This window comes from Microcaecilia unicolor, chromosome 5, assembly GCF_901765095.1.
Source record: "Microcaecilia unicolor chromosome 5, aMicUni1.1, whole genome shotgun sequence".
Lineage (NCBI taxonomy): Eukaryota > Metazoa > Chordata > Amphibia > Gymnophiona > Siphonopidae > Microcaecilia > Microcaecilia unicolor.
The window spans coordinates 363,886,614-363,913,463 of record NC_044035.1 but is presented as its reverse complement, the minus strand read 5'-3'; the positions used below and the strand labels follow the sequence as shown (position 1 = coordinate 363,913,463).

Here is a 26,850-nt window from a genome sequence, read left to right as displayed (position 1 = left end):
CTAAACATTGGTTTTGAAAATACCAATTTGAAGATTATTGTGAGAAAATTGTCCAAATGCAGATTTATGCCACTTTTTGGGCATTTTTCTCTCTTGAAAATGAGCCCCAAAGTCAATCAAATTATGATCTATTGAACAAATAAGTTTTAACCTTTTTCTGAAATTTCAGGAGTACATATTCAGCAAGAGCAACATGTTTAAAAAGCTCCATGTGGGGGGGAAAATAAAGCATTCAGCTTTCCACCAAATGTGTATGGGAAAAACTTTTTAAAAACTGTCGCTCCTCACAGAATCCATCTACCTAACATGTGAATCCTCCAGGTAGAAAGAGCCCTTTCCAATTCCTCCCGCACCCCTGTGGGCTACTGGGAGCAGGAGCGATCACCAGTAGCTCTTGTTTACTACAGCTCTGCTCAAGGGCACCAATTAGAACCCAGAGCCATAATGAGCAGAAGAGACTGGGGTTCACTCCTGCTCCCACTATACCACCAGGGACCCCAATACTGCTGGAATGGAAGGGACGGGTACATTGGTCTTTGCAGTTGCCCCTTCAAGCTGACACTTGTGAAATGGAGAATACACGTCAATATTTTAGGCCTATTCAAACCATATCTCTTTACAATCTGTGTGTGATGTAATCAGCACTTGCACATAGCAGCACATTTAAAAGCTGATATTCACACGTGAAGATGCTTCTAAAATACAGCAAGTAGTGCCTGTTTCTTATAAGTATTTAATGCACTGTGGCATAAACTTAGTTATTATGTTAGTGATTTAGTGATTATTGATTATTTATTGCTGTTTTATATTAAGGTGGTATGCTTTATGTAATCAATTATATATACTGTATATCACCAGAACCTTAATCAGGGTCAGTAATTTAGAAATTATATTAAACTAAATAGTAACTACTAGTACTACTTAACATTTCTAAAGCGCTACTAGGGTTACGCAGCTCTGTACAATTTAACATAGAAGGACAGTCCCTGCTCAAAGAGCTTACAATCTAAAGGACAAGTGAACAGTCAGTCCGATAGGGGCAGTCAAATTGAGGCAGTCTAGATTTCCTGAAAGGTAAGAGTTAGGTGCCGAAAGCAGCATTGAAGAGGTGGGCTTTAAGCAAAGACTTGAAGATGGGCAGGGAGGGAGCTTGGCGTAAGGGCTCAGGAAGTTTGTTCCAAGCATAGGGTGAGGCGAGGCAGAATGAGCGGAGCCTGGAGTTGGCGGTGGTGGAGAAGGGTTCTGAGAGGAGGTATTTGTCCTTTGAACGGAGGTTTCGGGCGGGAACGTAAGGGGAGATGAGGGTAGAGAGGTAGTGAGGGGCAGCAGACTGAGTGCATTTGTAGGTAAGAAGGAGAAGCTTGAACTCAATGCGGTATCTGATCGGAAGCCAGTGAAGTGACCTGAGGAGAGGGGTGATATGAGTATATCGGTTCTGGCGGAATATGAGACGTGCAGCAGAGTTCTGAACAGATTGAAGGGGGGATAGATGGCTAAGTGGGAGGCCGGTGAGGAGTAAGTTGCAGTAGTCAAGGTGAGAGGTAATGAGAGCGTGGACGAGAGTTCGGGTGGTGTGCTCCGAGAGGAAAGGGCAAATTTTGCTGATGTTAAAGAGGAAGAAGCGACAGGTCTTGGCTATCTGCTGGATAAGAAGCAATTGTTTCCCAGCATCAGCTATGGCAGCTGCACCATGAACACCACCTATTTTTCTAGACTCCACAATTGTTGAGGTTTGAGAACAGCTGTCTTTTTTTTCTTCACTTTGTTTTACCCTTTACGCGCTGTTGATGTAACACCAATGTACACTACCAGCAGGAATCCATTGTTTCAGTCAGAAAGAAGGGAAGAGACAAGTGTGAAAAGTGATAGGTTTGTATCTCGACAATGAAAGTGAGCTAGAGGCAGAAGAGAGAGAAATTCGGATTCTTTGAGGGATTACAGGAGCCAGTCAGAGTAAAAGATCATCCTTACCTGAGGGACTGTGGCAGGTCACCCTCTGGCACAGAGGCTACCAGCTTCTTTAACAGAAGAAAAAGCTCTGCTTTACAGATTCGGGACCTGCAGGGAAACAACCACGGAAGCACTTGCTTGTATTATTGATTTGTCAAATGTAGAAACCTATCTCCCCTAGGTTGCTGCTCGGTCCCTTCCCATGGCTACAGTACCTCTCTACCAGCCTTGCTGACATCTCTCCTGCACTTCTACATAGAAATGCCACTGAAGCCATCTCTCCTGGTCCCCTTTCTCTACACTTAACCAATATTTCTGTCATTTGTGCTGGTCCCTGACCTTTTTTCTCTCTCTTCTGCTTCCACTAATCCACAGCTGCTTCTGCAGTCATTTCTATTACCTACCACTACCCCCTTCTACATCCCCTCCATCCCTCCTGTCCCCTCCCCCTCACCCCCACACATCTGCTACCACCATCTCTCTTACAAAGAGACATAGATAATAAGGCAGCAAAAGAGAAAATGGCCTATCCAGTCGGCCAATCCATGCCATCTACTATCCCTTCCTCTCCCTATTCTATATTCCTCTATTCCATTTGAGTCTTATATACTGACTGTAGTTCCAGAAAGGATTCACAGCGGTTAACAATTAAAGAAGATCTCAACATTTCAGAGCAATTACATAGGAACATAATAGCCATACTGGGTCCATCTAGAACAGTGGCCAATGCAGGTCACAAGTACCTGGTAGAAATTCAAATAGTAGCAACATTCCATCCTACCAATCCCAGGGCAAGCAGCGGCTTCCCCATGTCTGTCTCAATAGCAGACTATGGACTTTTCCTCCAGGAACTCCTCTAAACATTTTTTAAACCCAGATGCACTACATCTCAACAAAGAGTTCCAGAGGTTAACTATTTGTTGAGGGAAAAAATATTTGCTCCTATTTGTTTTAAAAGTATTTCTGTGTAACTTCATTGAGTGTCCCCTAGTCTATATACACTTTGAAAGAGCAAAAAAAATCTATTCACTTCTACTCGTTCTACAACACTCAGGATTTTGTAGACCTCAATCATATCTCCCCTCAGCCGTCTCTTTTCCTGAGAAAATTAAAGAGTCATGGGATAGTAGGCAATGTTCTGCTGTGGATTAGGAATTGACTATTAGACAGAAAGCAGAGGGTAGGGTTAAAGGAACATTTCTCTCAATGGAGGAGAGTGAACAGTGGAATGCCACAGGGATCAGTACTGGGAGAAGTGCTATTTAACATATTTATAAATGATCTGGAAATCGGAATGACAAGTGAGTTGATTAAATTTGCAGGTGACACAAAACTATGATTCAGATTATTCTTCCCAATGTGCATCACTTTGCATTTGTCCACATTAAATTTAATCTGTCATTCGGATGCCTAATCTTCCAGTTTCCTAAGGCCTTCCTGCATTTTTTCATGGTACACATGTGTTTTAACAACCTTGCTTAGGGGGGTAGGGGGTGGGGAAGGGCCGCTAGACCACCAGGTGAGGGGGGGATTGACCTGAGGCCTACTGGGTCACCAGGGACAACTGAAGGGATGCTGGGGGGAAGGTTAGAGGGGCTGGAGACCCACCACAATCCTCCTGAAATTTACCCTATGATCAGAAATAATAGCGCACATAAATTTGCATGCTATTATCTTTGATCATAGGGGCAGTAAAGGCCTGCGCTGTTTGGAACAGCGCAGGGCTTTCAATCATCTGCCCATCTGCCACAGTAGGCTTCTTCATAGGCTATCTGACGTTGACATTTCTAGCACTGCTCTCTCCTGGTTCAGGTCTTATGTCATAGTCCACTTTGAAACAACTCTTCTGCGCCTTCTGTTCTGCTATCTGGTGTCCCCCAAGGCTCTATTCTAGGTCTCATCTTACTTAACATATTTTCACCCTTTTGCTCTCCTCAATCAGTCTATAGGCTTCTCATTACATATCTCTTTCTAGCATTTATTGTTTTGCCTCACCTAAAGCTTGAAGCAAAATTACAAAGGTAAAATATCATTACAAATAGGGTTGTACCAAATACTCATATTTGATTCAATTTGGCCCGAATACTGCCTCAAATTTATTATTTGTAATTGGACGAATATTGAATTAAATTGGAATACAAATATTCCAGGGCTTTACTGTGCTAAATCCTACTGAAATAAACACAATCTCTGATTTTATGTTGCTTCTTTTATTATTTGTTATGTTAAAGCTCAATGTCCATTATTCTAAGAACATAAGACTAGCCATACTAGGTCAGACCAATGTTCCATCCAGCCCAGTATCTTGCTTCCAACAGTGGCCAATCCAGGTCACAAGTACCTGGCAGAAACTCAAATAGTAGCAACACTCCATGCTACCAATTCCGGGGCAAGCAGTGGGTTCCCCATATTCATCCCAATAACAAACTGTGGACTTTTCCTCCAGGAACTTGTCCAAACCTTGTTTTAAACCCAGATATGCTAACAGCTGTTACCACATCCTCCAGCAAAGAGTTCCAGAACTTAACTATTTCGTCAGTGAAAAAAATATTTCCTCCTATTTGTTTTACAAGTATTTCCATGTAATTTCATTGAGTGTCCCCTGATTTTTGTACTTTTTGAAAGAGTGAAAAATCGATTCACTTCTACCCGTTCTACACCACTCAGGATTTTATAGACCTCAATGATATCACCCCTCAGCAGTCTCTTTTCCATGCTGAAGAGCCCTAACCTCTTTAGCCTTTCCTCATACGGGAGAAGTTCCATCCCTTTTATCATTTTAGTCGCTCTTCTTTGAACCTTTTCTAATTCTGCTATATCTTTTTTTTGCAATACAGTGACCAGAATTGAACACAATACTTATTTGTATTCTGCCAAATAATATTTTTCATTATTTATATTTGGACGAATAGTAAAATATGCTATTTGGCACAGCTCTAATTACAAAACAACTCATTAGATACTATCTACAACTATATTACACAGCTTCAACAATACATTTCCTATGAAACCATGCTTTTTTACATTTTTATGAATTGAATATAGCAATTTATCTGGTGTGACTCTGAAGATAATTCATTCCAAATTTTCGGACCTAGAATTGCAAAAACTCCTTTACACGTAGACTGTAACTTAATCTTATTTGGTCTTTCCTAAGATCTCTAGTTGGATTATAATGTTGCAATAGGTCAGATACATATACTGGACCCACCTGGGGACAAATGACCTGGCCAACAATAGCAAGTTTACAGCACAGAGAGCATTCCAGAAGTTTGGGGAGGGACTGAAATCTTTGGTGCGGACTGTGTTTTTTTTCTGAAGTAATTCCTACGTTGGGGAGGGGAGAGGAAAGACTACGCAAAACAGAGGAATTCAATAAGTGGCTTGAGTCTTGGTGTAAAGAAGAAGGTTTTATATACATAGGATATCAATAGAAATCAAACAAAATAAAACCTGGAAAAGAAAATAAGATGATACATTTTTTTATTGGACATAACTTAATACATTTCTTGATTAGCTTTCGAAGGTTGCCCTTCTTCGTCAGATCGGAAATAAGCAAATGTTGGTAGATGTTGCCATCCCTCCTGTCCCCTCCTTCACATCAAAGCATTTCAGTGACAGTCTAACAGGATGGGGGTGGATAGGTGAGAGACTGGGAGATATGCATGGGAACATCAAAGCATTTCGTCTAACAGGATGGGGGTGGATAGGTGAGATAGGAGAACGGGGTAATACGTGGAAAAATAACAGGCTGTACTGTAATGATGGGCTACATCTTTCTGTGATGGGAAAAGGGATTTTGGGGGATAAATTCAGACAGTATGTTTCTAGACATTTAAACTAGAGGGTGGGGGTGACAAAAGGAAACAGGATTTTGGAAACTCACCCTCAGAATAAACATGATGGCAGAGGGAAAGGTCATGTAAATATAAAAAAACCACCTAAACTCACTAAGCACATGGAAAGCTATGTGCACAAATGCTCATAGTCTAAATAAAAAGGTTCAAGACTTGCAAGCCCTGATGTTTGAAGAAAACTTGGATATTGTTGTTATTACGGAGACGTGGTTCAACAATTCTCATGAATGGGATGTGACCGTACCGGCCTATAATCTTTTTAGGAAGGATAGAGAGAGCCAAAGAGGTGGAGGAGTGGCTCTGTATGTGAGAGAAAATATCGGAGCGCCTGAAATGCGGGGAACCTGGGGAAAAGAAGAAGCTTTATGGATCGTCCTGGAAAAAGAAGACGGAACCTGTATCCACACGGGAGTTATCTACAGACCTCCTGCGCAAACATAGTAACATAGTAGATGACGGCAGAAAAAGACCTGCATGGTCCATCTAGTCTGCCCAAGATAAACTCATATGTGTATACCTTACCTTGAATTTGTACCTGTCTTTTTCAGGGCACAGACCGTATAAGTCTGCCTAGCAGTATTTCCCGCCTCCCAACCACCAGTCCCGCCTCCCATCACCGGCTCTGGTACAGACCGTATAAGTCTGCCCTCCCCTATCCTAGCCTCCCAACCACCAACCCCTCTTCCCCCCACCTGCTCCGCCACCCAATTTCAGCTAAGCTTCTGAGGATCCATTCCTTCTGCCCAGGATTCCTTTATGCATATCCCACGCATGTTTGAATTCCGTTACCGTTTTCATCTCCACCACCTCCCGCGGGAGGGCATTCCAAGCGTCCACCACCCTCTCTGTGAAAAAATACTTCCTGACATCTTTCCTGAGTCTGCCCCCCTTCAATCTCATTTCATGTCCTCTCGTTCTACCGCCTTCCCATCTCCGGAAAAGATTCGTTTGCGGATTAATACCTTTCAAATATTTGAACGTCTGTATCATATCACTCCTGTTCCTCCTTTCCTCCAGGGTATACATGTTCAGGTCAGCAAGTCTCTCTTCATACGTCTTGGAACGCAAATCCCATACCATCCTCGTAGTTTTCTTTGCACCGCTTCCATTTTTTTAACATCCTTCGCCAGGTATGGCCTACAAAACTGAACACAATACTCCAGGTGGGGCCTCACCAACGTCTTATACAGGGGCATTAAAACCTCCTTTCTTCTGCTGGTCACTCCTCTCTCTATACAGCCTAGCAATCTTCTAGCTACGGCCATCGCCTTGTCGCACTGTTTCGTCGCCTTCAGATCCTCAGACAAGGATCTGATAGAAGATATTCAAAAGACTGGTATGAAAGGGGAGGTGCTACTGTTGGGAGATTTCAATTTGTCTGACGTGGATTGGAACGTCCCGTCTGCAGAATTGGAAAGAAGTAGGGAGATTGTGGATGCCTGTCAAAGTGCCTTGCTCAGACAAATGGTGACGGAACACACGAGGGAAGAGTCGATGCTGGATCTAGTGCTCACTAATGGAGGTAATGTTTCAATATCCGGGTGGGTGCCCACCTATGTAATAGTGATCATCACACCGTATGGTTTGATACACGGACGAAGGCGGAGTGTAGACGCACAAAACTCAAAGTACTGGATTTGAGACGTACTGATTTTGATAAAATGGGGGAATACCTGAAGAAGGAGCTGTTGGCATGGGAAGGCATAGGAGAAGTGGAAGAACAGTGGTCCAAGCTAAAAGCTGCTATAAATATGGCAACTGATCAGAGAAGCAGGAAGCCTATATGGTTCTCCAACCAAGTAACTGAAAAAATAAGAGCAAAAGAAGCTTTGTTCAAGAAATACAAAAGAACGCAACAAGAGGATCACGGAAAAGATTATTGGATTAAACTCAAAGAAGCGAAGAGGGAAATATGGCTAGCGAAAGCGCAACTGGAAGAAAAAATGGCTAAAGATGTAAAGAGAGGTGACAAGACTTTTATCAGATATATTGGAGAAAGGAGAAGAGACAGGAATGGAATTACGAGACTGAAAGATAATGAGAATGGCTATGTGAAGAGTGATGAAGATAAAGCGAATGTGCTAAACAATTATTTCTCTTCGGTGTTCACGGAGGAAAATCCTGTAGAAGGACCGCGGTTGACTGCCAAGGGAACGTCTGGGAATGGAGTGGATACTGCGCCGTTTACAGAAGAAAGAGTTTATAAACAGCTGGAGAATCTGGTGAACAAAGCTATGGGGCCGGATGGGATACATCCCAGGATACCGAAGGAGCTCAGAGAGGTCCTGGCGGGACCTCTTAAAGATTTATTTAATAGATCTTTAGAAACAGGAGAGGTTCCGCGAGATTGGAGATGAGCGTATGTGGTCCCTCTTCACAAAAGTGGAGACAGAGAAGAAGTGGAAAACTACAGACCGGTAAGTGTCACGTTGGTGGTAGGAAAAATAATGGAGTCGCTGCTGAAAGAAAGGACAGTTAACTTTCTAGAAACTGACGGGTTACAGGACCCGAGGCAACATGGCTTTACCAAAGGAAAATCCTGCCAAACGAATCTTATTGACTTTTTTGACTGGGTGACCAAAGAACTGGATAAGGGACGTACGCTAGATGTAATCTACTTGGACTTCAGCAAAGCCTTTGATACAGTCCCCCACAGAAGACTCGTGAATAAGCTGAAAGGGCTGAACTTAGGATCAAAAGTGGTGAACTGGATAAGAAACTGGTTTACCGACAGGTGGCAGAGGGTGGTGGTAAATGAAATCCACTCTGAGGAAAGGAAGGTGAGCAGTGGAGTTCCTCAGGGGTCAGTGCTGGGGCCTATTCTGTTTAATATTATATATAATTTTTATTAAGTTTTTAATACTTATACAGATATTATCAATACTGCAAAGTATAATACAGCCATTAAACAATAAGCTTTTAAGTCAGGAAATCAAGAAAATATTTTCTTTATATAACATGACTTCCTTAGACCTCAATGTGGAAGATAAGGGGGGGTAGGAATATAGTGAAGTTTAAACATAATATATACATAAATCATTATAATTTTAATTATGGTTCAGTATTCCTTTCTTCTTTATTACTCTACAGATTTCTTGCTGTCTAGGAAGGTCTGAAGTTGGTTAGGCAAATAATAGACATATTTTATCTGATTTAGTCTAATAATACATTTACAAGGGTAAGCCAGGAGAAATGAAGCCCCCAATTCCAAAACTTTTGGTCTCATAGAAAGGAATATTTTTCGTCTTTCTTGAGTAGACTTAGTCACGTCCGGGTAAAGCCAAATTTTTTGACCAGCAAACAAACGGTCAGTAGATTTAAAATATAAACGCATTATTGCATTTAAATCCTGCTGAAATACAAATGAAACAATTAATGTCCCTCTTTCTGTTACATCTTCAATTGATTGTTCCAAAATATCTGTGACGTTTTGCAGGTCTATTGACTTCTCTGAATCTATTTTTTTCATTGTAGATGGTATATAATAAATTTTATTTAACGGTGGAAACACTTCTTGGGGAAATTTCAAATTTTCTTTTAAAAACCTGCAAAACATGTCATTCGGGGACACTCCCATCAATCTAGGAAAATTCAGTATTCGAAGATTTAATCTCCTATTATAGTTCTCCACTTGCTCTATCTTCCTTCTTAAATCCATATTATCCTTTATCACTGCAATTTTAAATTCTTCAGTTTGTTTTGATTCTCCCCGCAAGGCCTCAATTTTCAAAGACAGATCTTGTTTCACCAACTCATGGGAGTTCTTCACCTCCTGTATATTAACATTCAATATCTTTACCTCTTCAGAAGATTGTTTCAATATTTTGTCCATTTCTACCAACTTTAGCCAAATCTTCCCCAGGCTCACCTCCATCTCTCCGGCAACTGCAATGTTTTCTCCAGATTCGAGCTCCCCTCTGGGCTCCTCGGGATCGCCCCTTCTGGGTTCCACAGGGAGCCCCGTTCGAATCGCAGCAGCTGCAGGGCAAGGAGGCGTCATAGAGCTTGGCGGGGAGAGAGATGTTTCAATTTCCAGCGGGGGAACCGCTTCACCGGTTTCTCCCGCTATGGACTCCGCGTCACCACGTCGGGAAAGAGCGTGGAAGAAGCGCTCCAGGCCCACAGTTACTGGCGTGGACGTTCCAGAAGGTAGGGAATTCTTCCGAATCGTTCCCTTTCGTTTTGTATGCGGCATATTGTAATGAGGCAACTAGAAAAAACAAGTTTTAGCAACTGTAGAGCGGAGAACACCTCAAACGTTACCGCTCACGGCGCCATCTTGACACGCCCCCTATTCTGTTTAATATATTTGTGGGAGATATTGCTGAAGGGTTGGAAGGAAAGGTTTGCCTTTTTGCGGATGACACGAAAATAGCCAATAGAGTGGATACCCTGGAGGGAGTAGGAACGATGAGAAGGGATCTCCGAGCATTAGAAGAATGGTCGAGGGTCTAGCAGTTAAAATTTAATCCTATTTCAACCAGGGGGATGTAGCTTGTTATAAGAGTAAGGTCAATGCTAATTACCAATTACAAAGTACTCTACTACTAAATTGTACGAAATTGGACTAATAACAGCGGTCTGTGCTGACCATCTGTGGAAGTGATGGACTTAAATCCAGCAGGAAAAAACCCTCTCTACCCTCTAAAGAATTTATCAATGCTGCATTTATTCTAAGTAGCAAATATTGAAAAATATGAGTGGATTATATGAGTGTCGTTTGACTGAGTGGGTGACATTTGAAAGTGAGTTGCATGGAAACCTAGGGTTATGGGAATTATCTGTAAGCACAAATGGAAACAATAAATGTATTGATGTTTGTTGAATTTAGTAGTAGAGTATTTTGTAATTGGTAGTTAACATTTAATGTACACAAACAAAACCCTTATAACATAATTTATATGTGTGTTTCAACAGTGCAATATTTAAACAAACAAAATTTCCACACCCACTTTTTTTTAAATATTTTTTTGATTTGCATTCAAGTAGTGCTCAGTGACTGGACAACCACCACTAGACTGACTGGCAGACATTAAAGGTGTTGTATTCATTATGGCGAAACATGCTTGCATGTAGGGCACCAAGAACAGATGACAACTAGGAACTGGTACATCTCTGATAACTGGTAAGGATGGGGGGCGGGGGAGGGATAGGCGGAGAGAGGGACTGTAGATGATGTAAGCTTAAATATTACATGAGACGCGTCATAAGCAGACTTCAATTTTATTTTTAATATCTATGTTACAAAGTAAACGCAAACACAATGGATGTGGTGAAATGGTTGATTGGGCGGGGGGAGGGAGAAAATGATAAAACCATTGATGATAAAGGATAAGGATGAACATATATAAATAAGATGTATTCTTTAAAAGGTTCAATTACCGGTTATGTTGATATTATTGAATCATCAATAAAAATTGTTATAACTAAAAGCTCCACAATAGTCATGTTTCACTGCACGTTCTTAAAGCGACTGGGACCTCCACTAGCCACAGCTGAATCTACTTTTAAGCACTAAGGTAAGTGGTTTGTCGAATGATTTCTAATGTGGATAAGGAACACACATATTATCCACAGCAGCTATAACGTAACATCATAGGTAGGCAGGAGGCTTAGTGCTATGATGCATTAACGGATACAACACCTTTAATGGCTGCCAGTCAGTCTAGTGGTGGTTGTCCAGTCACTGAGCACTACTTGAATGCAAATCAAAAAAATATTTAAAAAAAAGTGGGTGTGGAAATGTTGTTTGTTTAAATATTGCACTGTTGAAACACACATATAAAATTATGTTATAAGGGTTTTGTTTGTGTACATCAAGTTGAGTAGAAAACCCATAGGACTATCTATACTAGTGTGTACTAGTTAAAATCTAATGCCAAGAAGTGTAGAGTGATGCACTTGGGGTGCGGAAACCCAAAAGAGAGATACGGGATAGGAGGGGAGAGATTAGTAAGCTCGACTCAGGAGAGAGACCTTGGGGTGTTGGTAACAGAGGATCTGAAGGTGAAGAAACAATACAAGGCGACGGCCGTGGTCAGAAGGATGCTAGGCTGCGTAGAGAGGGGCATAAACAGCAGAAGAAAGGGGGTGTTGATGCCCCTCTATGAGTATTGTGTTCAGTTTTGGAGGCCGTATCTTGCTAAAGATGTAAAAAGACTGGAAGCGATACAAAGAAAAGCTACGAAAATGGTATGGGATTTGCGTTGCAAATCATACGAGGAGAGACTTGCTGACCTGAACAAAGGACAAACAGACGTTCAAATATTTGAAAGGTATTAATCCGCAAACTGAACCTTTTCCAGAGACGGGAAGGCGGTAGAACTAGAGGACATGAATTGAGGTTGAAGGGGGGCAGACTCAGGACTAATGTCAGGAAGTATTTTTTCATGGAGAGGGTGGTAGATACGTGGAATGCCCTCCCATGGGAGGTGGTGGAGATGACAATGGTAATGGAATTGAAACATGCATGGGATAAACACAAAGGAATCCTGTTTAGAAGGAATGGTTCCGTGGAATCTTAGCGGAGATTGGGTGGTGACGCCGGTAATTGGAAACAAAATGGGAGCTGGGCAGACTTCTGTGGTCTATGCCCTGATCGTGACTGAATAGATAGGGATGGGCTGGAGTGTAAATTTTAAGGGGCTTTCGATGTTAGCTTCAGAACTTAGTACAAGAACAATACTGGGCAGACTTCTACGGTCTGTGCCCTGAGAAAGGCAAGGACAAATCAAACTCGGGTATACATATAAAGTATCACATACCATGTAAAATGAGTTATCTTGTTGGGCAGACTGGATGGACCGTACAGGTCTTTATCTGCCGTCATTTACTATGTAAATGCAGAGAAATCTATATTAAACACAATAACTTGAAAATATTTCTTCACTCAATGAGTAATTAAACTCACGAATGGACTACAAACGCTGACACCATCCAATTCCTTCAAGAATGGGATGACATAAGCACAACAACATTAGACAAAATCGCCCCAGTCCAAACCAGAACAACACACAGAAAAAACGCAAATCCATGGTTCACCGAAGAGCTGAAAAAACTAAAAACACAAGTCAGGAGACTAGAACGAGCCTGGAACAAAAAGAGAGACGAACAAACACTAAATGACTGGAAAATAATTCGGAGAAAATACAAATATACCATAAAACAGACAAAAAGACTTCACTACAAAACATTAATAGGACCAAACTACAAAGACACACATAAACTCTTCAACCTCGTGAACAAACTATTAGACACCTCACCAGTTACAACCAACGACAAAGATACACCAAGTGTCGACAACCTAGCGACATACTTCAAGGAGAAAATTGTTCTACTACGGCACAAGATACCCACTAGCCCTACAGAATACACCACTCTTCTAGACTGCCTAGATCCAGAAGAAGGAATATTCCCAGCAGACAGAACCTGGACTGAATTTGAACAACTGCCAGAAGACCTCATCTCTAAAACTCTTAAAAGATATGCTAAATCCAACTGCAAACTAGACATATGTCCAAACAGCCTCATGAAATCCGCTCCCCAGAAATTCATAATAGACCTAACAAACCACATAAACTACATGCTACAAAATGGACTCTTCCCAAAAGAAAAAGGAAAAATCTTGCTCACCCCTATTCCGAAAGATACAAAGAAAAACACGAGCGAAATAACCAACTACAGGCCAATAGCATCTATACCACTCATAACCAAATTAACTGAAGGTATGGTAACCAAACAACTCACAAACTACCTAGATAAACACTCAATACTGCATGACGCCCAATCAGGATTCCGATCGAATCATAGCACAGAAACAGTATTAATCACCCTCATGACCAAATTCAAACAAATCATCGCAACTGGCAACAATATACTCCTCCTACAATTTGACATGTCAAGCGCCTTCGACATGGTAGATCATGGAATCCTGCTACACATACTCGAACATTTTGGCATAGGAGGAAATGTCCTGAACTGGTTCAAGGGGTTCCTAACCCTACGTTCGTATCAAGTCACATCTAATTCAACCACGTCCAAGGCATGGACACCTGTATGTGGAGTCCCACAAGGATCACCTCTTTCACCAACCATTTTCAACCTAATGATGATCCCTTTAGCAAAACTCTTATCAAACCATAAGCTCAACCCGTATATATACGCCGATGATGTAACAATATACATCCCATTCAAACAAGACACCAAAGAGATCTCCAACGAAATCAATCAAAGTCTACACGTCATGAACACATGGGCAGACGCATTCCGCCTGAAACTAAACGCAGAAAAAACCCGATGCCTGATACTCACCTCCCAATACAACACAAATGAATTCAGCGCTATAAACACACCAACCCTAAACCTCCCAGTCTCAGAAACACTAAAAATCCTCGGAGTCACCATCGATCGCCACCTAACACTCGAAACCCACGCAAACAATACAACCAAGAAGATGTTCTACGGCATGTGGAAATTGAAAAGGATAAGACCATTCTTCCCAAGATTCGTCTTCCGCAGCCTAGTGCAATCCCTCGTCCTCAGCCACCTGGATTACTGCAACTCACTATACGCGGGCTGCAAAGAGCAAATAATGAAGAAACTTCAAACAGCCCAGAACACAGCAGCCAGGCTCATCCTCGGAAAACCAAGATACGAAAGGGCGAAACCACTACGAGAGAAATTACATTGGCTTCCACTTAAGGAACGCGTTACTTTCAAAGTTTGCACACTAGTCCATAAAATCATCTACGGCGAAGCCCCAGCGTACATGTCTGATCTAATAGATCTACCACCCAGAAACGCTAAAAGGTCATCCCGAACATACCTCAACCTCCACTTCCCCACTTGCAAGGGCCTGAAATACAAGACGCTACACGCGTCAACCTTTTCCCACATGAGCACGCAGGCCTGGAATACACTACCGCGCAACCTAAGAACGATTAACGAACAAGCTTCCTTCCGAAAACTACTGAAGACCTATCTGTTTGAACAAACTTACGGAAAGAACCAAAACACATAGAGTCCATACTCACTGTTCACCAATGCAACATACATCCACTTCAGATCCCTCATCCTGTAATCAACTGTCCCAATGTCTCCTCCCAATGTTTCTATGTTGATGTCCCATTGTTATATTCCTAATGATAATCGAATGTCTCACACAACTCTGTACAATGTACTCCATATTCAAGCTATTACAAATGTATTTCTATTATTCATATCTTATTGTAAGCCACACTGAGCCCGCAAAAAGGTGGGAAAATGTGGGATACAAATGCAATAAATAAATAAATAAATAAATAAATAATACATACTTTCCTGTCAGCTTTTCAAGACTCAAACCCACCAAATCAAAAGAGAAATCTAAATAATAAGTGTCTATTGTAAACATCTCCCTTACCTGGCTTGCGGTGTTCCCATGACTTTCTTAGTTGCTCCCTGCCTGTAGCCATTGGCTGTGACATCCAGTGAATGCTCAGGGAAAGCACTCCAGCTGATAGCTGTAAAACAGAAGAAATAGCTAAAAGAGAATGTAATTTAAAGGAAAGCACAAACCTATTCAGTCACCCGTCTTCAAACAGACACAAAACTCATTCAGATTTGTTCTCTAATAAATCACAACACTATCTTTAAGGAATTCACATTCAAAGGCTCCATGCAAACCCTATGTCTGATTGAACAGAGACAGGTAATTTTCAGAATTTGTGTTATTCAAATATGAAATCAGTGCTGGACATATCAATCTGCAATGTATAAGTGTTTGGCCTACAATAAATACCAGGGCCACCGAGAGGGGAGGAGCAGGGGCAAAATTCCCCGGGTCCGGCACCGGGCTCTCTCTCTCTCCTGCTCGTGATGGGACCCGAGTGATCATGTCCTGACAGGAGAAGGAGAGAGAAAACTCCGGCGCTGGGCCTTGGAGGCTGGGGAAGACCTGGAGGAGCAGACACTGCTGCTCTTCTGCCCATTGCTTGCTGAGTGGTTGCTTTTCCTCTCAGGCACGCATGCTCGGTTTTGAAACGGAGTATGCCTTGAGAGAAAAAGCAGCCACAGGGGCTAGCAATCGGCAGAGTGAAGAGTCAGTGCTGGAGGAAGGTGTCTTCTGCTGGCAGGGCCTCAGGATCTCTGCCGGCCAAGGTATTTCAATTGTGGCAGCGATTGGGGGGGGGGGGGGGGGGGGGGAGCGGCCCTGCCCCAGGCCTGGTTCAGTCTCTCGGCGGACCTGATAAAAACGAATTAAGGATGGAATAAAATCATGAGCCTCCCCTCCCCCACCCCAAGATGGAAACATTTTGTCATTGAACTTTAACGCAGATTTCTCAAGTTGCCAATAAGCAAAGGCAGATTCCATATCACAAAAGGAATCTAATTCAGAACCAGGTGTCTAATGACAACTCCAAGAACATAAGAACTACCATACTGGGTCAAACCAAAGGTCTATCAAGCCCAATATCTTTTTTTACAACAATGGTCAATCCAAAATGATAAGTACCTGGCAGGATGTCAGAAAGTAGATAGATTCCATGCTGCTTACACCTCCGGGGAGAAGCAGTGGCTTTCCCCAAGTTTATCTTAATAAGAGTTTATAGATTTTTCCTTCAGGAACTTGTTCCAAACCTTTTTTTAAATCCTGCTGTGCTAACTACCTTTACCACGGACTCCAGTAAAGAATGACAGCATAATAGTGAATACCATGAAAAATATATTTTCTCTGATTTTAAATGTTCTACTTCAAATGTCCCCTAGTCTTTATATCTTTTGAAACACTGAATAACAGATTCACATTTACCTGTTGCACTCTACTCCTGAATCTACAGACCTCTATCATATCTCCTTTCAGCTGTCTACTACTACTACTACTATTTAGCATTTCTATAGCGCTACAAGGCGTACGCAGTGCTGCACAAACATAGAAGAATGACAGTCCCTGCTCAAAGAGCTTACAATCTAATAGACAAAAAATAAAGTAAGCAAATCAAATCAATTAATGTGTACGGGAAGGAAGAGAGGAGGGTAGGTGGAGGCGAGTGGTTACAAGTGGTTACAAGTCAAAAGCAATGTTAAAGAGGTGGGCTTTCTGTCTAGATTTAAAGATGGCCAAGGATGGGGCAAGACGTAGGGGCTCAGGAACGTTTATTCCAGGCGTAGGGTGCAGCGAGACAGAAGGCGCGAAGTCTGGAGTTGGCAGTAGTGGAGAAAGGAACAGATAAGAAGGATTTATCCATGGAGCGGAGTGCACGGGAAGGGGAGTAGGGAAGGACGAGTGTAGAGAGATACTGGGGAGCAGCAGAGTGAGTACATTTATAGGTTAGTAGAAGTTTGAACAGGATGCGAAAACGGATAGGGAGCCAGTGAAGCGACTTGAGGAGAGGGGTAGTATGAGTAAAGCGACCCTGGCGGAAGACGAGATGGGCAGCAGAGTTTTGAACCGACTGGAGAGGGGAGAGGTGACTAAGTGGGAGGCCAGCAAGAAGCAGATTGCAGTAGTCTAAACGAGAGGTGACAAGGGTGTGGATGAGGGTTTTGGTAGAGTGCTCGGAAAGAAAGGGGCGGATTTTACGGATGTTGTAAAGAAAGAAACGACAGGTCTTGGCAATCTGCTGGATATGAGCAGAGAAGGAGAGAGAAGAGTCAAAGATGACCCCAAGGTTTCGAGCTGAGGAGACAGGGAGAATGAGAGAGCCATCAACAGAAATAGAAAACGGGGGGAGCGGGGAGGTGGGTTTGGGGGGGAAAATGAGAAGCTCGGTTTTGGTCATATTTAATTTCAGGTGGCGTTGAGACATCCAGACAGCAATGTCAGACAAGCACGCTGAAACTTTGGTTTGGATGCAAGGTGAGATATCAGGGGTAGAAAGGTAGATTTGGGAGTCATCAGCATAGAGATGGTAGGAAAAGCCATGGGATGAGATTAATGAACCAAGGGAAGAAGTGTAGATAGAAAAGAGGAGGGGACCAAGAACAGAACCCTGAGGTACGCCGACAGGCAGAGGGATAGAAGTAGAAGAGGATCCACCAGAGTGAACACTAAAGGTGCGGAGGGAGAGGTAGGAAGAGAACCAGGAAAGACAGAGCCCTCTTCTCCAAGCTCAAGAGCCTGAACCACTTTAGCCTTTCTTCACAAGTCATTCCATGCTCCTTATCATTTTGGTTATAACTTACGGTGAAATTATAAAAAAGGTACAGATATCTTTTTTGAGATGCAATTACCAGACTTGCACACAATACTCAGGGCAAGAGAAGCGCACTGAACGGCTAAAATATTAATTCCTTCCGAGTACGGCTGAATTGCACAAAATGCAAGGCACTCACGATCTCGGAAAAAGGTACCACTACTCCTGCTACACCTCTGCTTATTCAAAGTAGCACCGTACCTTTGGTCTTCACACTAAAAATATTAGGCGTCATACTGGATGACAAACGGTACAAATCCTCATCGGTCATTCAGCGCCGTTGCTATAAATTAAGGCAAATTATGTCAGTGAGGCATCTCTTTAACCAAGTTGCTCTTGGAACATTGGTCCATGCATTAGTCATTAGTAATGATCAGTATTGCAACGCCCTCTATTAGGGACTCCAAAACATCTCCATTAAGCTCATCAGGGGTGCTACAAAATATGATCATGTGAGACCACTTCTTCAAGAGGCACATCACCTACCACTCACACACACATCTGCCAAGATATTACTTCTGGTTTTTAAAACTTTACACTCTAATCTTCCCTTTTCCTTATCACATATATTAGTCACAAACTCCCCTCATTGAATTCTTAGATCACGTCAGCAACACCTACTTAGTATACTCAATTTACACAAATAAGATATGACCACATTAGAAAAAAAATCTTTAATGTAGTAGGGCCCTAGACTGCGGAATGCTCTCCCCAATTACATAATATTGCAGGATTCTTTAATCAAGTTTAAAACTGATATAAAGACCTTCCTATTTGAAGATGCTCTCTCATGAGTCAAAAACCACCTTACTGGGTCAAGGGCCAGATTACAGCTGGGTGGAACGCCCTGGATAGCAGTACTGTAATACTACCCTTTATATTTTCTCCAACTTTCCTGTCTTGGGATAGGAGACGATGTCCTTCTGTGGCTTAGGAATTGGTTACTGGACAGAAAACAGAGGATAGGGTTAAATGGTAATTTCTCTCAATGGAGTAGGGTGAACATTGGAGTGCCGTAGGGATCTGTACTGATCTGGAAATTGGAATGACGAGTGAGGTGATTAAATTTGCAGTTGACACAAAACTATTCAAGGCTGTTAAAACACATGTGGACTATTAAAAATTGCAGGAAGACCTTAGGAAATTGGAACACTGGGAATCCAAATGGCAGATGAAATTTAATGTGAACAGATGCAAAGTGATGCACATTGGAAAGAATAATCCTAATCATACTTACCTAATGCTAGGAGTCAGCACTCAAGAAAAAGATCTAGTTATCATTGCAGATCAGGGGAGTATCTGCTGTGGGGCCACAGGGGCCTGGCTCCTGTAGATTTGCCCCTGGACCCCCCTACCGACGACCCTCTCAACCCCCCTCCTCCTGCCATCACTCCGCTATCGCGCCTCACCTCCCTTTGCTAGGCGGGGGACCCCAACCCCCACCAGTCGAAGTCTCCTTCCTTCCTTTGTTTGGGTTTGGTTTCTGACGTCATGCACGCACGTACAAAAAAAAAAAAAAAATAAGAGCCAACCTCATCAGTGATGTCACAATGGCTTGATTGCCAGATACTTGGCCCACTTCTGATATTGTGATGTCATAAGGGAAAGAGGAAAGGGAACTGGGACTTCACATACCGCCTTTCTGTGGTATTTTGCAACTACATTCAAAGTGGTTTACATATGTTCAGGTACTTATTTTGTACCTGGGGCAATGGAGGGTTAAGTGACTTGCCCAGAGTCACAAGGAGCTGCACTGGGAATTGAACTCAGTTCCCCAGGATCAAAGTCCACTGCACTAACCACTAGGCTACTCCTCTGCCTCATATGGGAACTTCTGCCATATGAGGAAAGGCTAGGGCTCTTCAGCTTGGTAAAGAGACAGCTGAGGGGGAATATGATTGAGGTCTACACAATCCTGAGTGATGTAGAGCGGGTGGAGGTGAATCGATTTTTCACTCATTCAAAAAGTACAAAGACCAGAGGACACTCAATTAAGTTACATGAAAATATGTTTATAACAAACAGGAGAAAATATTTTTTCATTCAACGAATAGTTAAGCTCTGGAACTCTTTGCCAGAGAATGTAATAATAGCAGTTAGTGTAACTGGGTTTAAAAAATGTTTGGACAAGTTCCTGGAGGAAAAGTCCATAGTCTGCTATTGAGATGGACATGGGGGAAGCCACTGCTTGTCCTGGGATTGGTAGCATGGAATGTTGCTACTATATGGGTTTCTGCCAGGTACTTATGACCTGGATTGGTCACTGTTAGAAGCAGGATACTGGGCTAGATGGACCATTGGTCTGTCCCTGTATGGCTATTCTTATCCTATATAATAAAACTCACCCTCAACGTTCTGAGCACACTGACGTCACTGTCAGGTCCTCCGGGCACTTCCTTCTGGTTCGAAGCCTTCGTGGTGGTGAAGCCACCGAAAACACTGTGTTGGGGCCCCGCCCTCGCGTCAAACGTGATGACGTCGAGGGCGGAGCAATGTCAGCAGATTGAAGGTGGCGTGCCGAGGTCCGCAACAACGGCGGACGAACGCCGATGGAGTGAGTAGGGAGGGGAGGAGGTCCGGAAGGAAACTGTGCTAGCGCCCGTTTCACTGCCGCAAGAAACGGGCATGTTTTACTAGTGTCTTAATAGAATTCCTTTCAATGAGTCTTTATTATAAATTTTATACATAGGTGTAAACCACTCAGACAGACCATGATGGGCGGTATAATAAATAATAAAGAAACTTGAAACTTGAGGTGAGAAGAAATTATCCAGATTAAGCAGAGCTGAGAAGCACATTGAAAGACTAGTTTGGGACTTGTGGAAATTAAACTAGACCTATGTTCTATTAACGGTTATGAGTATTGGTGATGCAAAGAGAGATGCCTGGGTAAAGGACTACTACTATTTGAAATTTCTAAAGCGCTACTAGGGTTATGCAGCGCTGTACAATTTAACATAGAAGGACAGTCCCTGCTCAAAGAGCTTACAATCCAATGGACAAAATGTACAGTCAAGTAGGGGTCGTCAGATTGGGGCAGTCAGGATTTCCTGAGAGGTATAAAGGTTAGGTGCTGAAAGCAACATTGAAGAGGTGGGCTTTGAGTAAGGATTTGAAGATGGGTAGGGAGGGGGTTTGGCGTAAGGGCTCAGGAAGTTTATTCCAAGCATAGGGTGAGGCGAGGCAGAAAGGGCGGAGCCTGGAGTTGGCGGTGGTGGAGAAGGGTACGGAGAGGAGGGATTTGTCCTGTGAGCGGAGGTTTCGGGCGGGAACGTAAGGGGAGATGAGGGTATAGAGGTAATGAGGGGCTGCAGACTGAGTGCATTTGTAGGTAAGAAGGAGAAGCTTGAACTGTATGTGGTATCTGATCGGAAGCCAGTGAAGTGACCTGCGAGGGGTGATACGAGTATAACGGTTCAGGCGGAATATAAGACGTGCAGCAGAGTTCTGAATGGATTGAAGGGGGGATAGATGGTTAAGTGGGAGGCCAGTGAGGAGTAGGTTGCAGTAGTCAAGGCGAGAGGTAATGAGAGCGTGGATGAGAGTTCGGGTGGTGTGCTCAGAGATGAAAGGGCAAATTTTGCTGATGTTGAAGAGAAAGAAGCGACAGGTCTTGGCTGTCTGGTGGATATGCGCAGAGAAGGAGAGGGAGGAGTCGAAGATGACTCCGAGGTTGCGGGCGGATGAGACGGGGAGGATGAGGGTGTTATCAACTGAGATCGAGAGCGGAGGAAGAGGAGAAGTGGGTTTAGTTGAAAGACGATAAGCTCAGTCTTGGCCATGTTCTGTTTCAGGTGGCGGTTGGACATCCATGCAGCTATGTCGGATAAGCAGGCCGATACCTTGGCCTGGGTTTCCGCGGTGATGTCTGGCGTGGAGAGATACAGCTGGGTGTCATCAGTGTAAAGATGATACTGGAAACCATGAGATGAGATCAGTGAGCCCAGGGAAGAGGTGTAGACTGAGAAAAGAAGGGGTCCAAGGACAGATCCCTGGGGAACTCCAACAGAGAGCGGGATGGGGGTGGAGGAAGAACCATGAGAGTGTACTCTGAAGGTTCGGTGGGAGAGATAGGAGGAGAACCAGGAGAGGACAGAGCCCTGGAACCCAAATGAGGACAGTGTTGCAAGAAGTAAATCATGATTGACAGTGTCAAAAGCAGCGGATAGATCGAGGAGGATAAGGATGGAGTAGTGGCCTCTGGATTTGGCAAGGAACAGGTCATTACAGACTTTAGAGAGTGCTGTTTCTGTCGAGTGTAGAGGGCGGAAACCGGATTGAAGCGGATCGAGGATAGCCTGAGAGGAGAGAAAATCTAGGCAGCGGCTGTGAACGGCGCTCAAGTATTTTGGAGAGGAAGGGTAGGAGGGAGATGGGGCGGTAGTTAGAGGGACAGGTAGGGTGAAGTGATGGTTCTTTTGAGGAGAGGTGTGACTACGGCGTGCTTGAAGGTGTCAGGGACAGTTGCAGTGGAGAGAGAGAGGTTGAGGATATGACAGATGGAGGGGGTGACAGTATGAGTTCGGGTGGTGTGCTCAGATCCTTGCTGAATTCTTTCACAACAAGGTTCAAAAGATAAACCTTGCTTTCTCTACCTCACCACCTCTCCCTCCTTCTCCTCATTCCCTTTCCTCCTTTCCTGAAGTTACTATTGAGGAAACTACACTTCTCCTTTCTTCCTCAAAATGTACCACCTGTTCCTCTGATCCCATTCCCACCCACCTTCTTAATGCCATCTCTCCTGCTCTTATTCCTTTTATCTGTCACATTCTCAACCTCTCAATTTCCACTGCGACTGTCCCTGCTGCCTTTAAACATGCTGTGGTCACACCTCTCCTTAAGAAACCTTCACTCGACCCTACTTGTCCCTCTAATTACCGACCCATCTCCCTCCTTCCTTTTCTCTCCAAATTACTTGAGCGTGCTGTTCACCGCCGCTGCCTTGATTTTCTCTCCTTACATGCTATTCTTGACCCACTACAATCTGGTTTTCGCCCTCTCCACTCAACCGAAACTGTGCTTACTAAAGTCTCCAATGACCTATTACTGGCTAAATCCAGAGGTCAATATTCTATCCTCATTCTTCTTGATCTTTCCGCTGCTTTTGACACTGTCGATCACAGCATACTTCTCGATACCCTGTCCTCACTTGGATTCCAGGGCTCTGTCCTTTCCTGGTTCTCTTCCTACCTCTCCCTCCGCACCTTTAGTGTTCACTCTGGTGGATCCTCTTCTACTTCTATCCCTCTGCCTGTCGGCATACCTCAGGGTTCTGTTCTTGGTCCCCTCCTCTTTTCTATCTACACTTCTTCCCTTGGTTCATTAATCTCATCCCATGGCTTTTCCTACCATCTCTATGCTGATGACTCCCAAATCTACCTTTCTACCCCTGATATCTCACCTTGCATCCAAACCAAAGTTTCAGCGTGCTTGTCTGACATTGCTGTCTGGATGTCTCAACGCCACCTGAAATTAAATATGACCAAAACCGAGCTTCTCATTTTCCCCCCCAAACCCACCTCCCCGCTCCCCCCGTTTTCTATTTCTGTTGATGGCTCTCTCATTCTCCCTGTCTCCTCAGCTCGAAACCTTGGGGTCATCTTTGACTCTTCTCTCTCCTTCTCTGCTCATATCCAGCAGATTGCCAAGACCTGTCGTTTCTTTCTTTACAACATCTGTAAAATCCGCCCCTTTCTTTCCGAGCACTCTACCAAAACCCTCATCCACACCCTTGTCACCTCTCGCTTAGACTACTGCAATCTGCTTCTTGCTGGCCTCCCACTTAGTCACCTCTCCCCTCTCCAGTCGGTTCAAAACTCTGCTGCCCGTCTCGTCTTCCGCCAGGGTCGCTTTACTCATACTACCCCTCTCCTCAAGACCCTTCACTGGCTCCCTATCCGTTTTCGCATCTTGTTCAAACTTCTTCTACTAACCTATAAATGTACTCACTCTGCTGCTCCCCAGTATCTCTCTACACTCGTCCTTCCCTACACCCCTTCCCGTGCACTCCGCTCCATGGATAAATCCTTCTTATCTGTTCCCTTCTCCACTACTGCCAACTCCAGACTTCACGCCTTCTGTCTCGCTGCACCCTACGCCTGGAATAAACTTCCTGAGCCCCTACGTCTTGCCCCATCCTTGGCCACCTTTAAATCTAGACTGAAAGCCCACCTCTTTAACATTGCTTTTGACTCGTAACCACTTGTAACCACTCGCCTCCACCTACCCTCCTCTCTTCCTTCCCGTTCACATTAATTGATTTGATTACTTTATTATTTTTTTTTTTGTCTATTAGATTGTAAGCTCTTTGAGCAGGGACTGTCTTTCTTCTATGTTTGTGCAGCGCTGCGTACGCCTTGTAGCGCTATAGAAATGCTAAATAGTAGTAGTAGTAGTAGTAGTAATGGTGTTAAGTAAGTTGGTGGGGATGGGATCAGAAGAACAAGTGGTGCATTTCGAGGAGGAAAGAAGGCGGGGGTTTCCTCCTCGGTGATATCAGGAAAGGAGGAGAAAGAGGCTAGGATTGGTATGTTGAGGGAGAGGGTTGAGGGGCGAAGGGGGGGAGGTGGTTTGGTAGTGAACTCAAGGTTGATCTTTTGCACCTTGTCGCGGAAGTAGTCAGCCAGTGATTGAGGAGAGAGTGGGGGGGGGGGGGGGGGTGTGAGCGGAGGGCACTTTGAGGAGGGAGTTAAGGGTGGCTAAGAGACGACGAGGGTTGGAGCTGAGAGAGTTGGTCAATTGGGTGTAGTAGTCCTTTTTGGCAAGGAATAGGGAGGATTGGAAGGAAGATAGCATGAATTTGTAATGAAGGAAATCTGAGTAGGTGCGAGATTTCCTCCAGAGGCGTTCAGTGGATCAGGCGCAGGAGCGAAGGTGACGGATGCAAGGGGTCAGCCAAGGCTGGGGATTAGTACGCTTAGTGGGACGGGAGATGGATGGTGCGAGGGTGTCCAGAGCAGAGAAGAGAGTGGCATTGTAAGCGGAGACAGCCTTGTCGACAGACTCGGAGGACATGATGGAGGGGAGGAGATTAGAAATACTAGAGGATAAGGTGGGAGGGTCAATAGCCTGGAGATTCCTGGAAGTAGTGGTTAATGTTGGGTGGGGCTGGGGGGGGGGGTGAAGAAGAGTGAAGGTGATCAGGTGATGATCAGAGAGAGGAAGAGCTGAGGCGTGGAAGTTGGAGGGTGAGCCGGAAGAGGAGAGGATGAGGTCGAGACAATGGCCATTTCGGTGAGTAGGGGTGGTGGAGCACAGCTGGAGGTTGAAGGAGGATGTTAGAGTGAGGAACTGAGAAGCGTGAGAGTCGGATGGGTCATCAGCGTGTATGTTTAAGTCTCCAAGAATGAGGGACGGAGATGAGGGATCAAGAAAAACAGAAAGCCAGGCATCGAAGTCAGTGAGGAAGGAAGAGAGAGCTTTATCAGGGGGGCGGTAAATGACTGCCACTGAGTGGCAACGGGTAGAATAGACGGATGGCGTGGGCTTCAAAGGATGAGAAGCAGTGAGATTGCGGTAGGAGGAGGGGTTGGAAACTACAGGAGGGCGAGAGTAGTAGCCCGACGCCTCCACCGCGGCCAACTGGGCGGGGAGTGTGGGAGAAGAGATAACCTCCATGGCATAGGGCCGCGACTGAGGCAGAGTCATCAGCGGAGAGCCAGGTTTCAGTTAGGGCGACATCTACAGCAAGCTACTCCCAGATGTACAGTTTCCCTACTTTTAATCCACCTGATCAAATGGTGTTGGCCTCAATTCACAGGCAATGCAATCAGTGGCAGAAGGGAAGATCCATATGGAAGCATTATGTGAGAGTGGTGGACACATATGGGAAGCTAAATACTACAGTGTATCCGGAATCTTCCTAGGAGAAATACCTGTGCACAAGCCTGACCCTAAACAGTGCTGCATGTGACAGCTTAACAAAGGCTATATAGAATCAGTACAAGGGACTGTGAGCCAAAGCATCCTTGTGAGAAAATTATCCAGTTTCTCTCTTTTGGTGTTAAATGTGGTCAGTTTGTATGTCTTTGCTTATTTTGCAGATACAGAAATCAGATGTATGTCTTGCAGGCAGGCACTGTATGAATTCTGCCTTCTCAAAGCTTTCAAAAACATCTTTATTGGGCTAATGCAACTTGAAACATTTTTGATCTCTTAATAGGGGAATTAATTCCCACCATGTTCCGAACCTTAAATGGAATGCAGACACAGAACAAAAAGTTGTAATCACACTGCTATGCCAATGGCGTCTATCATAAGATTTAGGTGCCCAGCCTCCATCTAGATATCCAGAATCCAGGCACCTCCCGAACCAGCTAGACAAAAGAGCATATATACTTCTAAACCCATCCCACCAATTCTCTCCAACAAAATACCTCAGGCTCACCCTCCCCAGTGGAAGAGTTGATTGATCCCTCCCCTCCTCTCCCCCATTTACTTCCCCAACCACGTTAAACAGCCATTGTGCTAACCTTCTCCCATTCCTAAACAATGTCATACAATCTTCGCTATTCTACTCAAGACTCACTCACCCCACACTCACAACTTCCATTCCAATCATACAATCTTCCTCCAAGCTCACGGAAACTAACCCCACAGACAGATCTATATAACATGGGCAGTAGGCCCAACGCGGACTCACCACCTGTTAAAAAGAAAGTACCGTCAGGCTACCACAGCAGCCCAGCAGTCGTTCCCACCCCCAGCACGCCGTCATATCTGCTGCTACAAAAATATTTTTTTCTAGTGCCGGTGTGTATCCGGAAGTTACCTCCGGGTTACAGCGGGAGCCCTTACCGCTACCTCAATGGATGGCAGTAAGTGCTGCACCACGAAATGGCTGCGTGGCACATTGGCGTAGCCACAGGTGG

At 44.1% G+C, this 26,850-nt stretch overlaps 1 protein-coding gene across 1 annotated transcript in view; it reads right to left on the bottom strand.

The window, feature by feature from the left end:
• Nucleotides 1-1,967: 1,967 nt before the first annotated feature.
• The window catches only part of ADAT1 (adenosine deaminase tRNA specific 1), a 109,608-nt gene continuing 84,725 nt past the window's right edge, over nucleotides 1,968-26,850 (bottom strand). The window contains exons 8-9 of the mRNA XM_030205077.1: nucleotides 15,208-15,307; nucleotides 1,968-2,058 (exon numbers count right to left, since the gene is read on the bottom strand). Coding sequence (XP_030060937.1) covers nucleotides 1,968-2,058; nucleotides 15,208-15,307 — 191 coding nt within the window. The remainder of the gene's footprint in view (nucleotides 2,059-15,207; nucleotides 15,308-26,850) is intronic.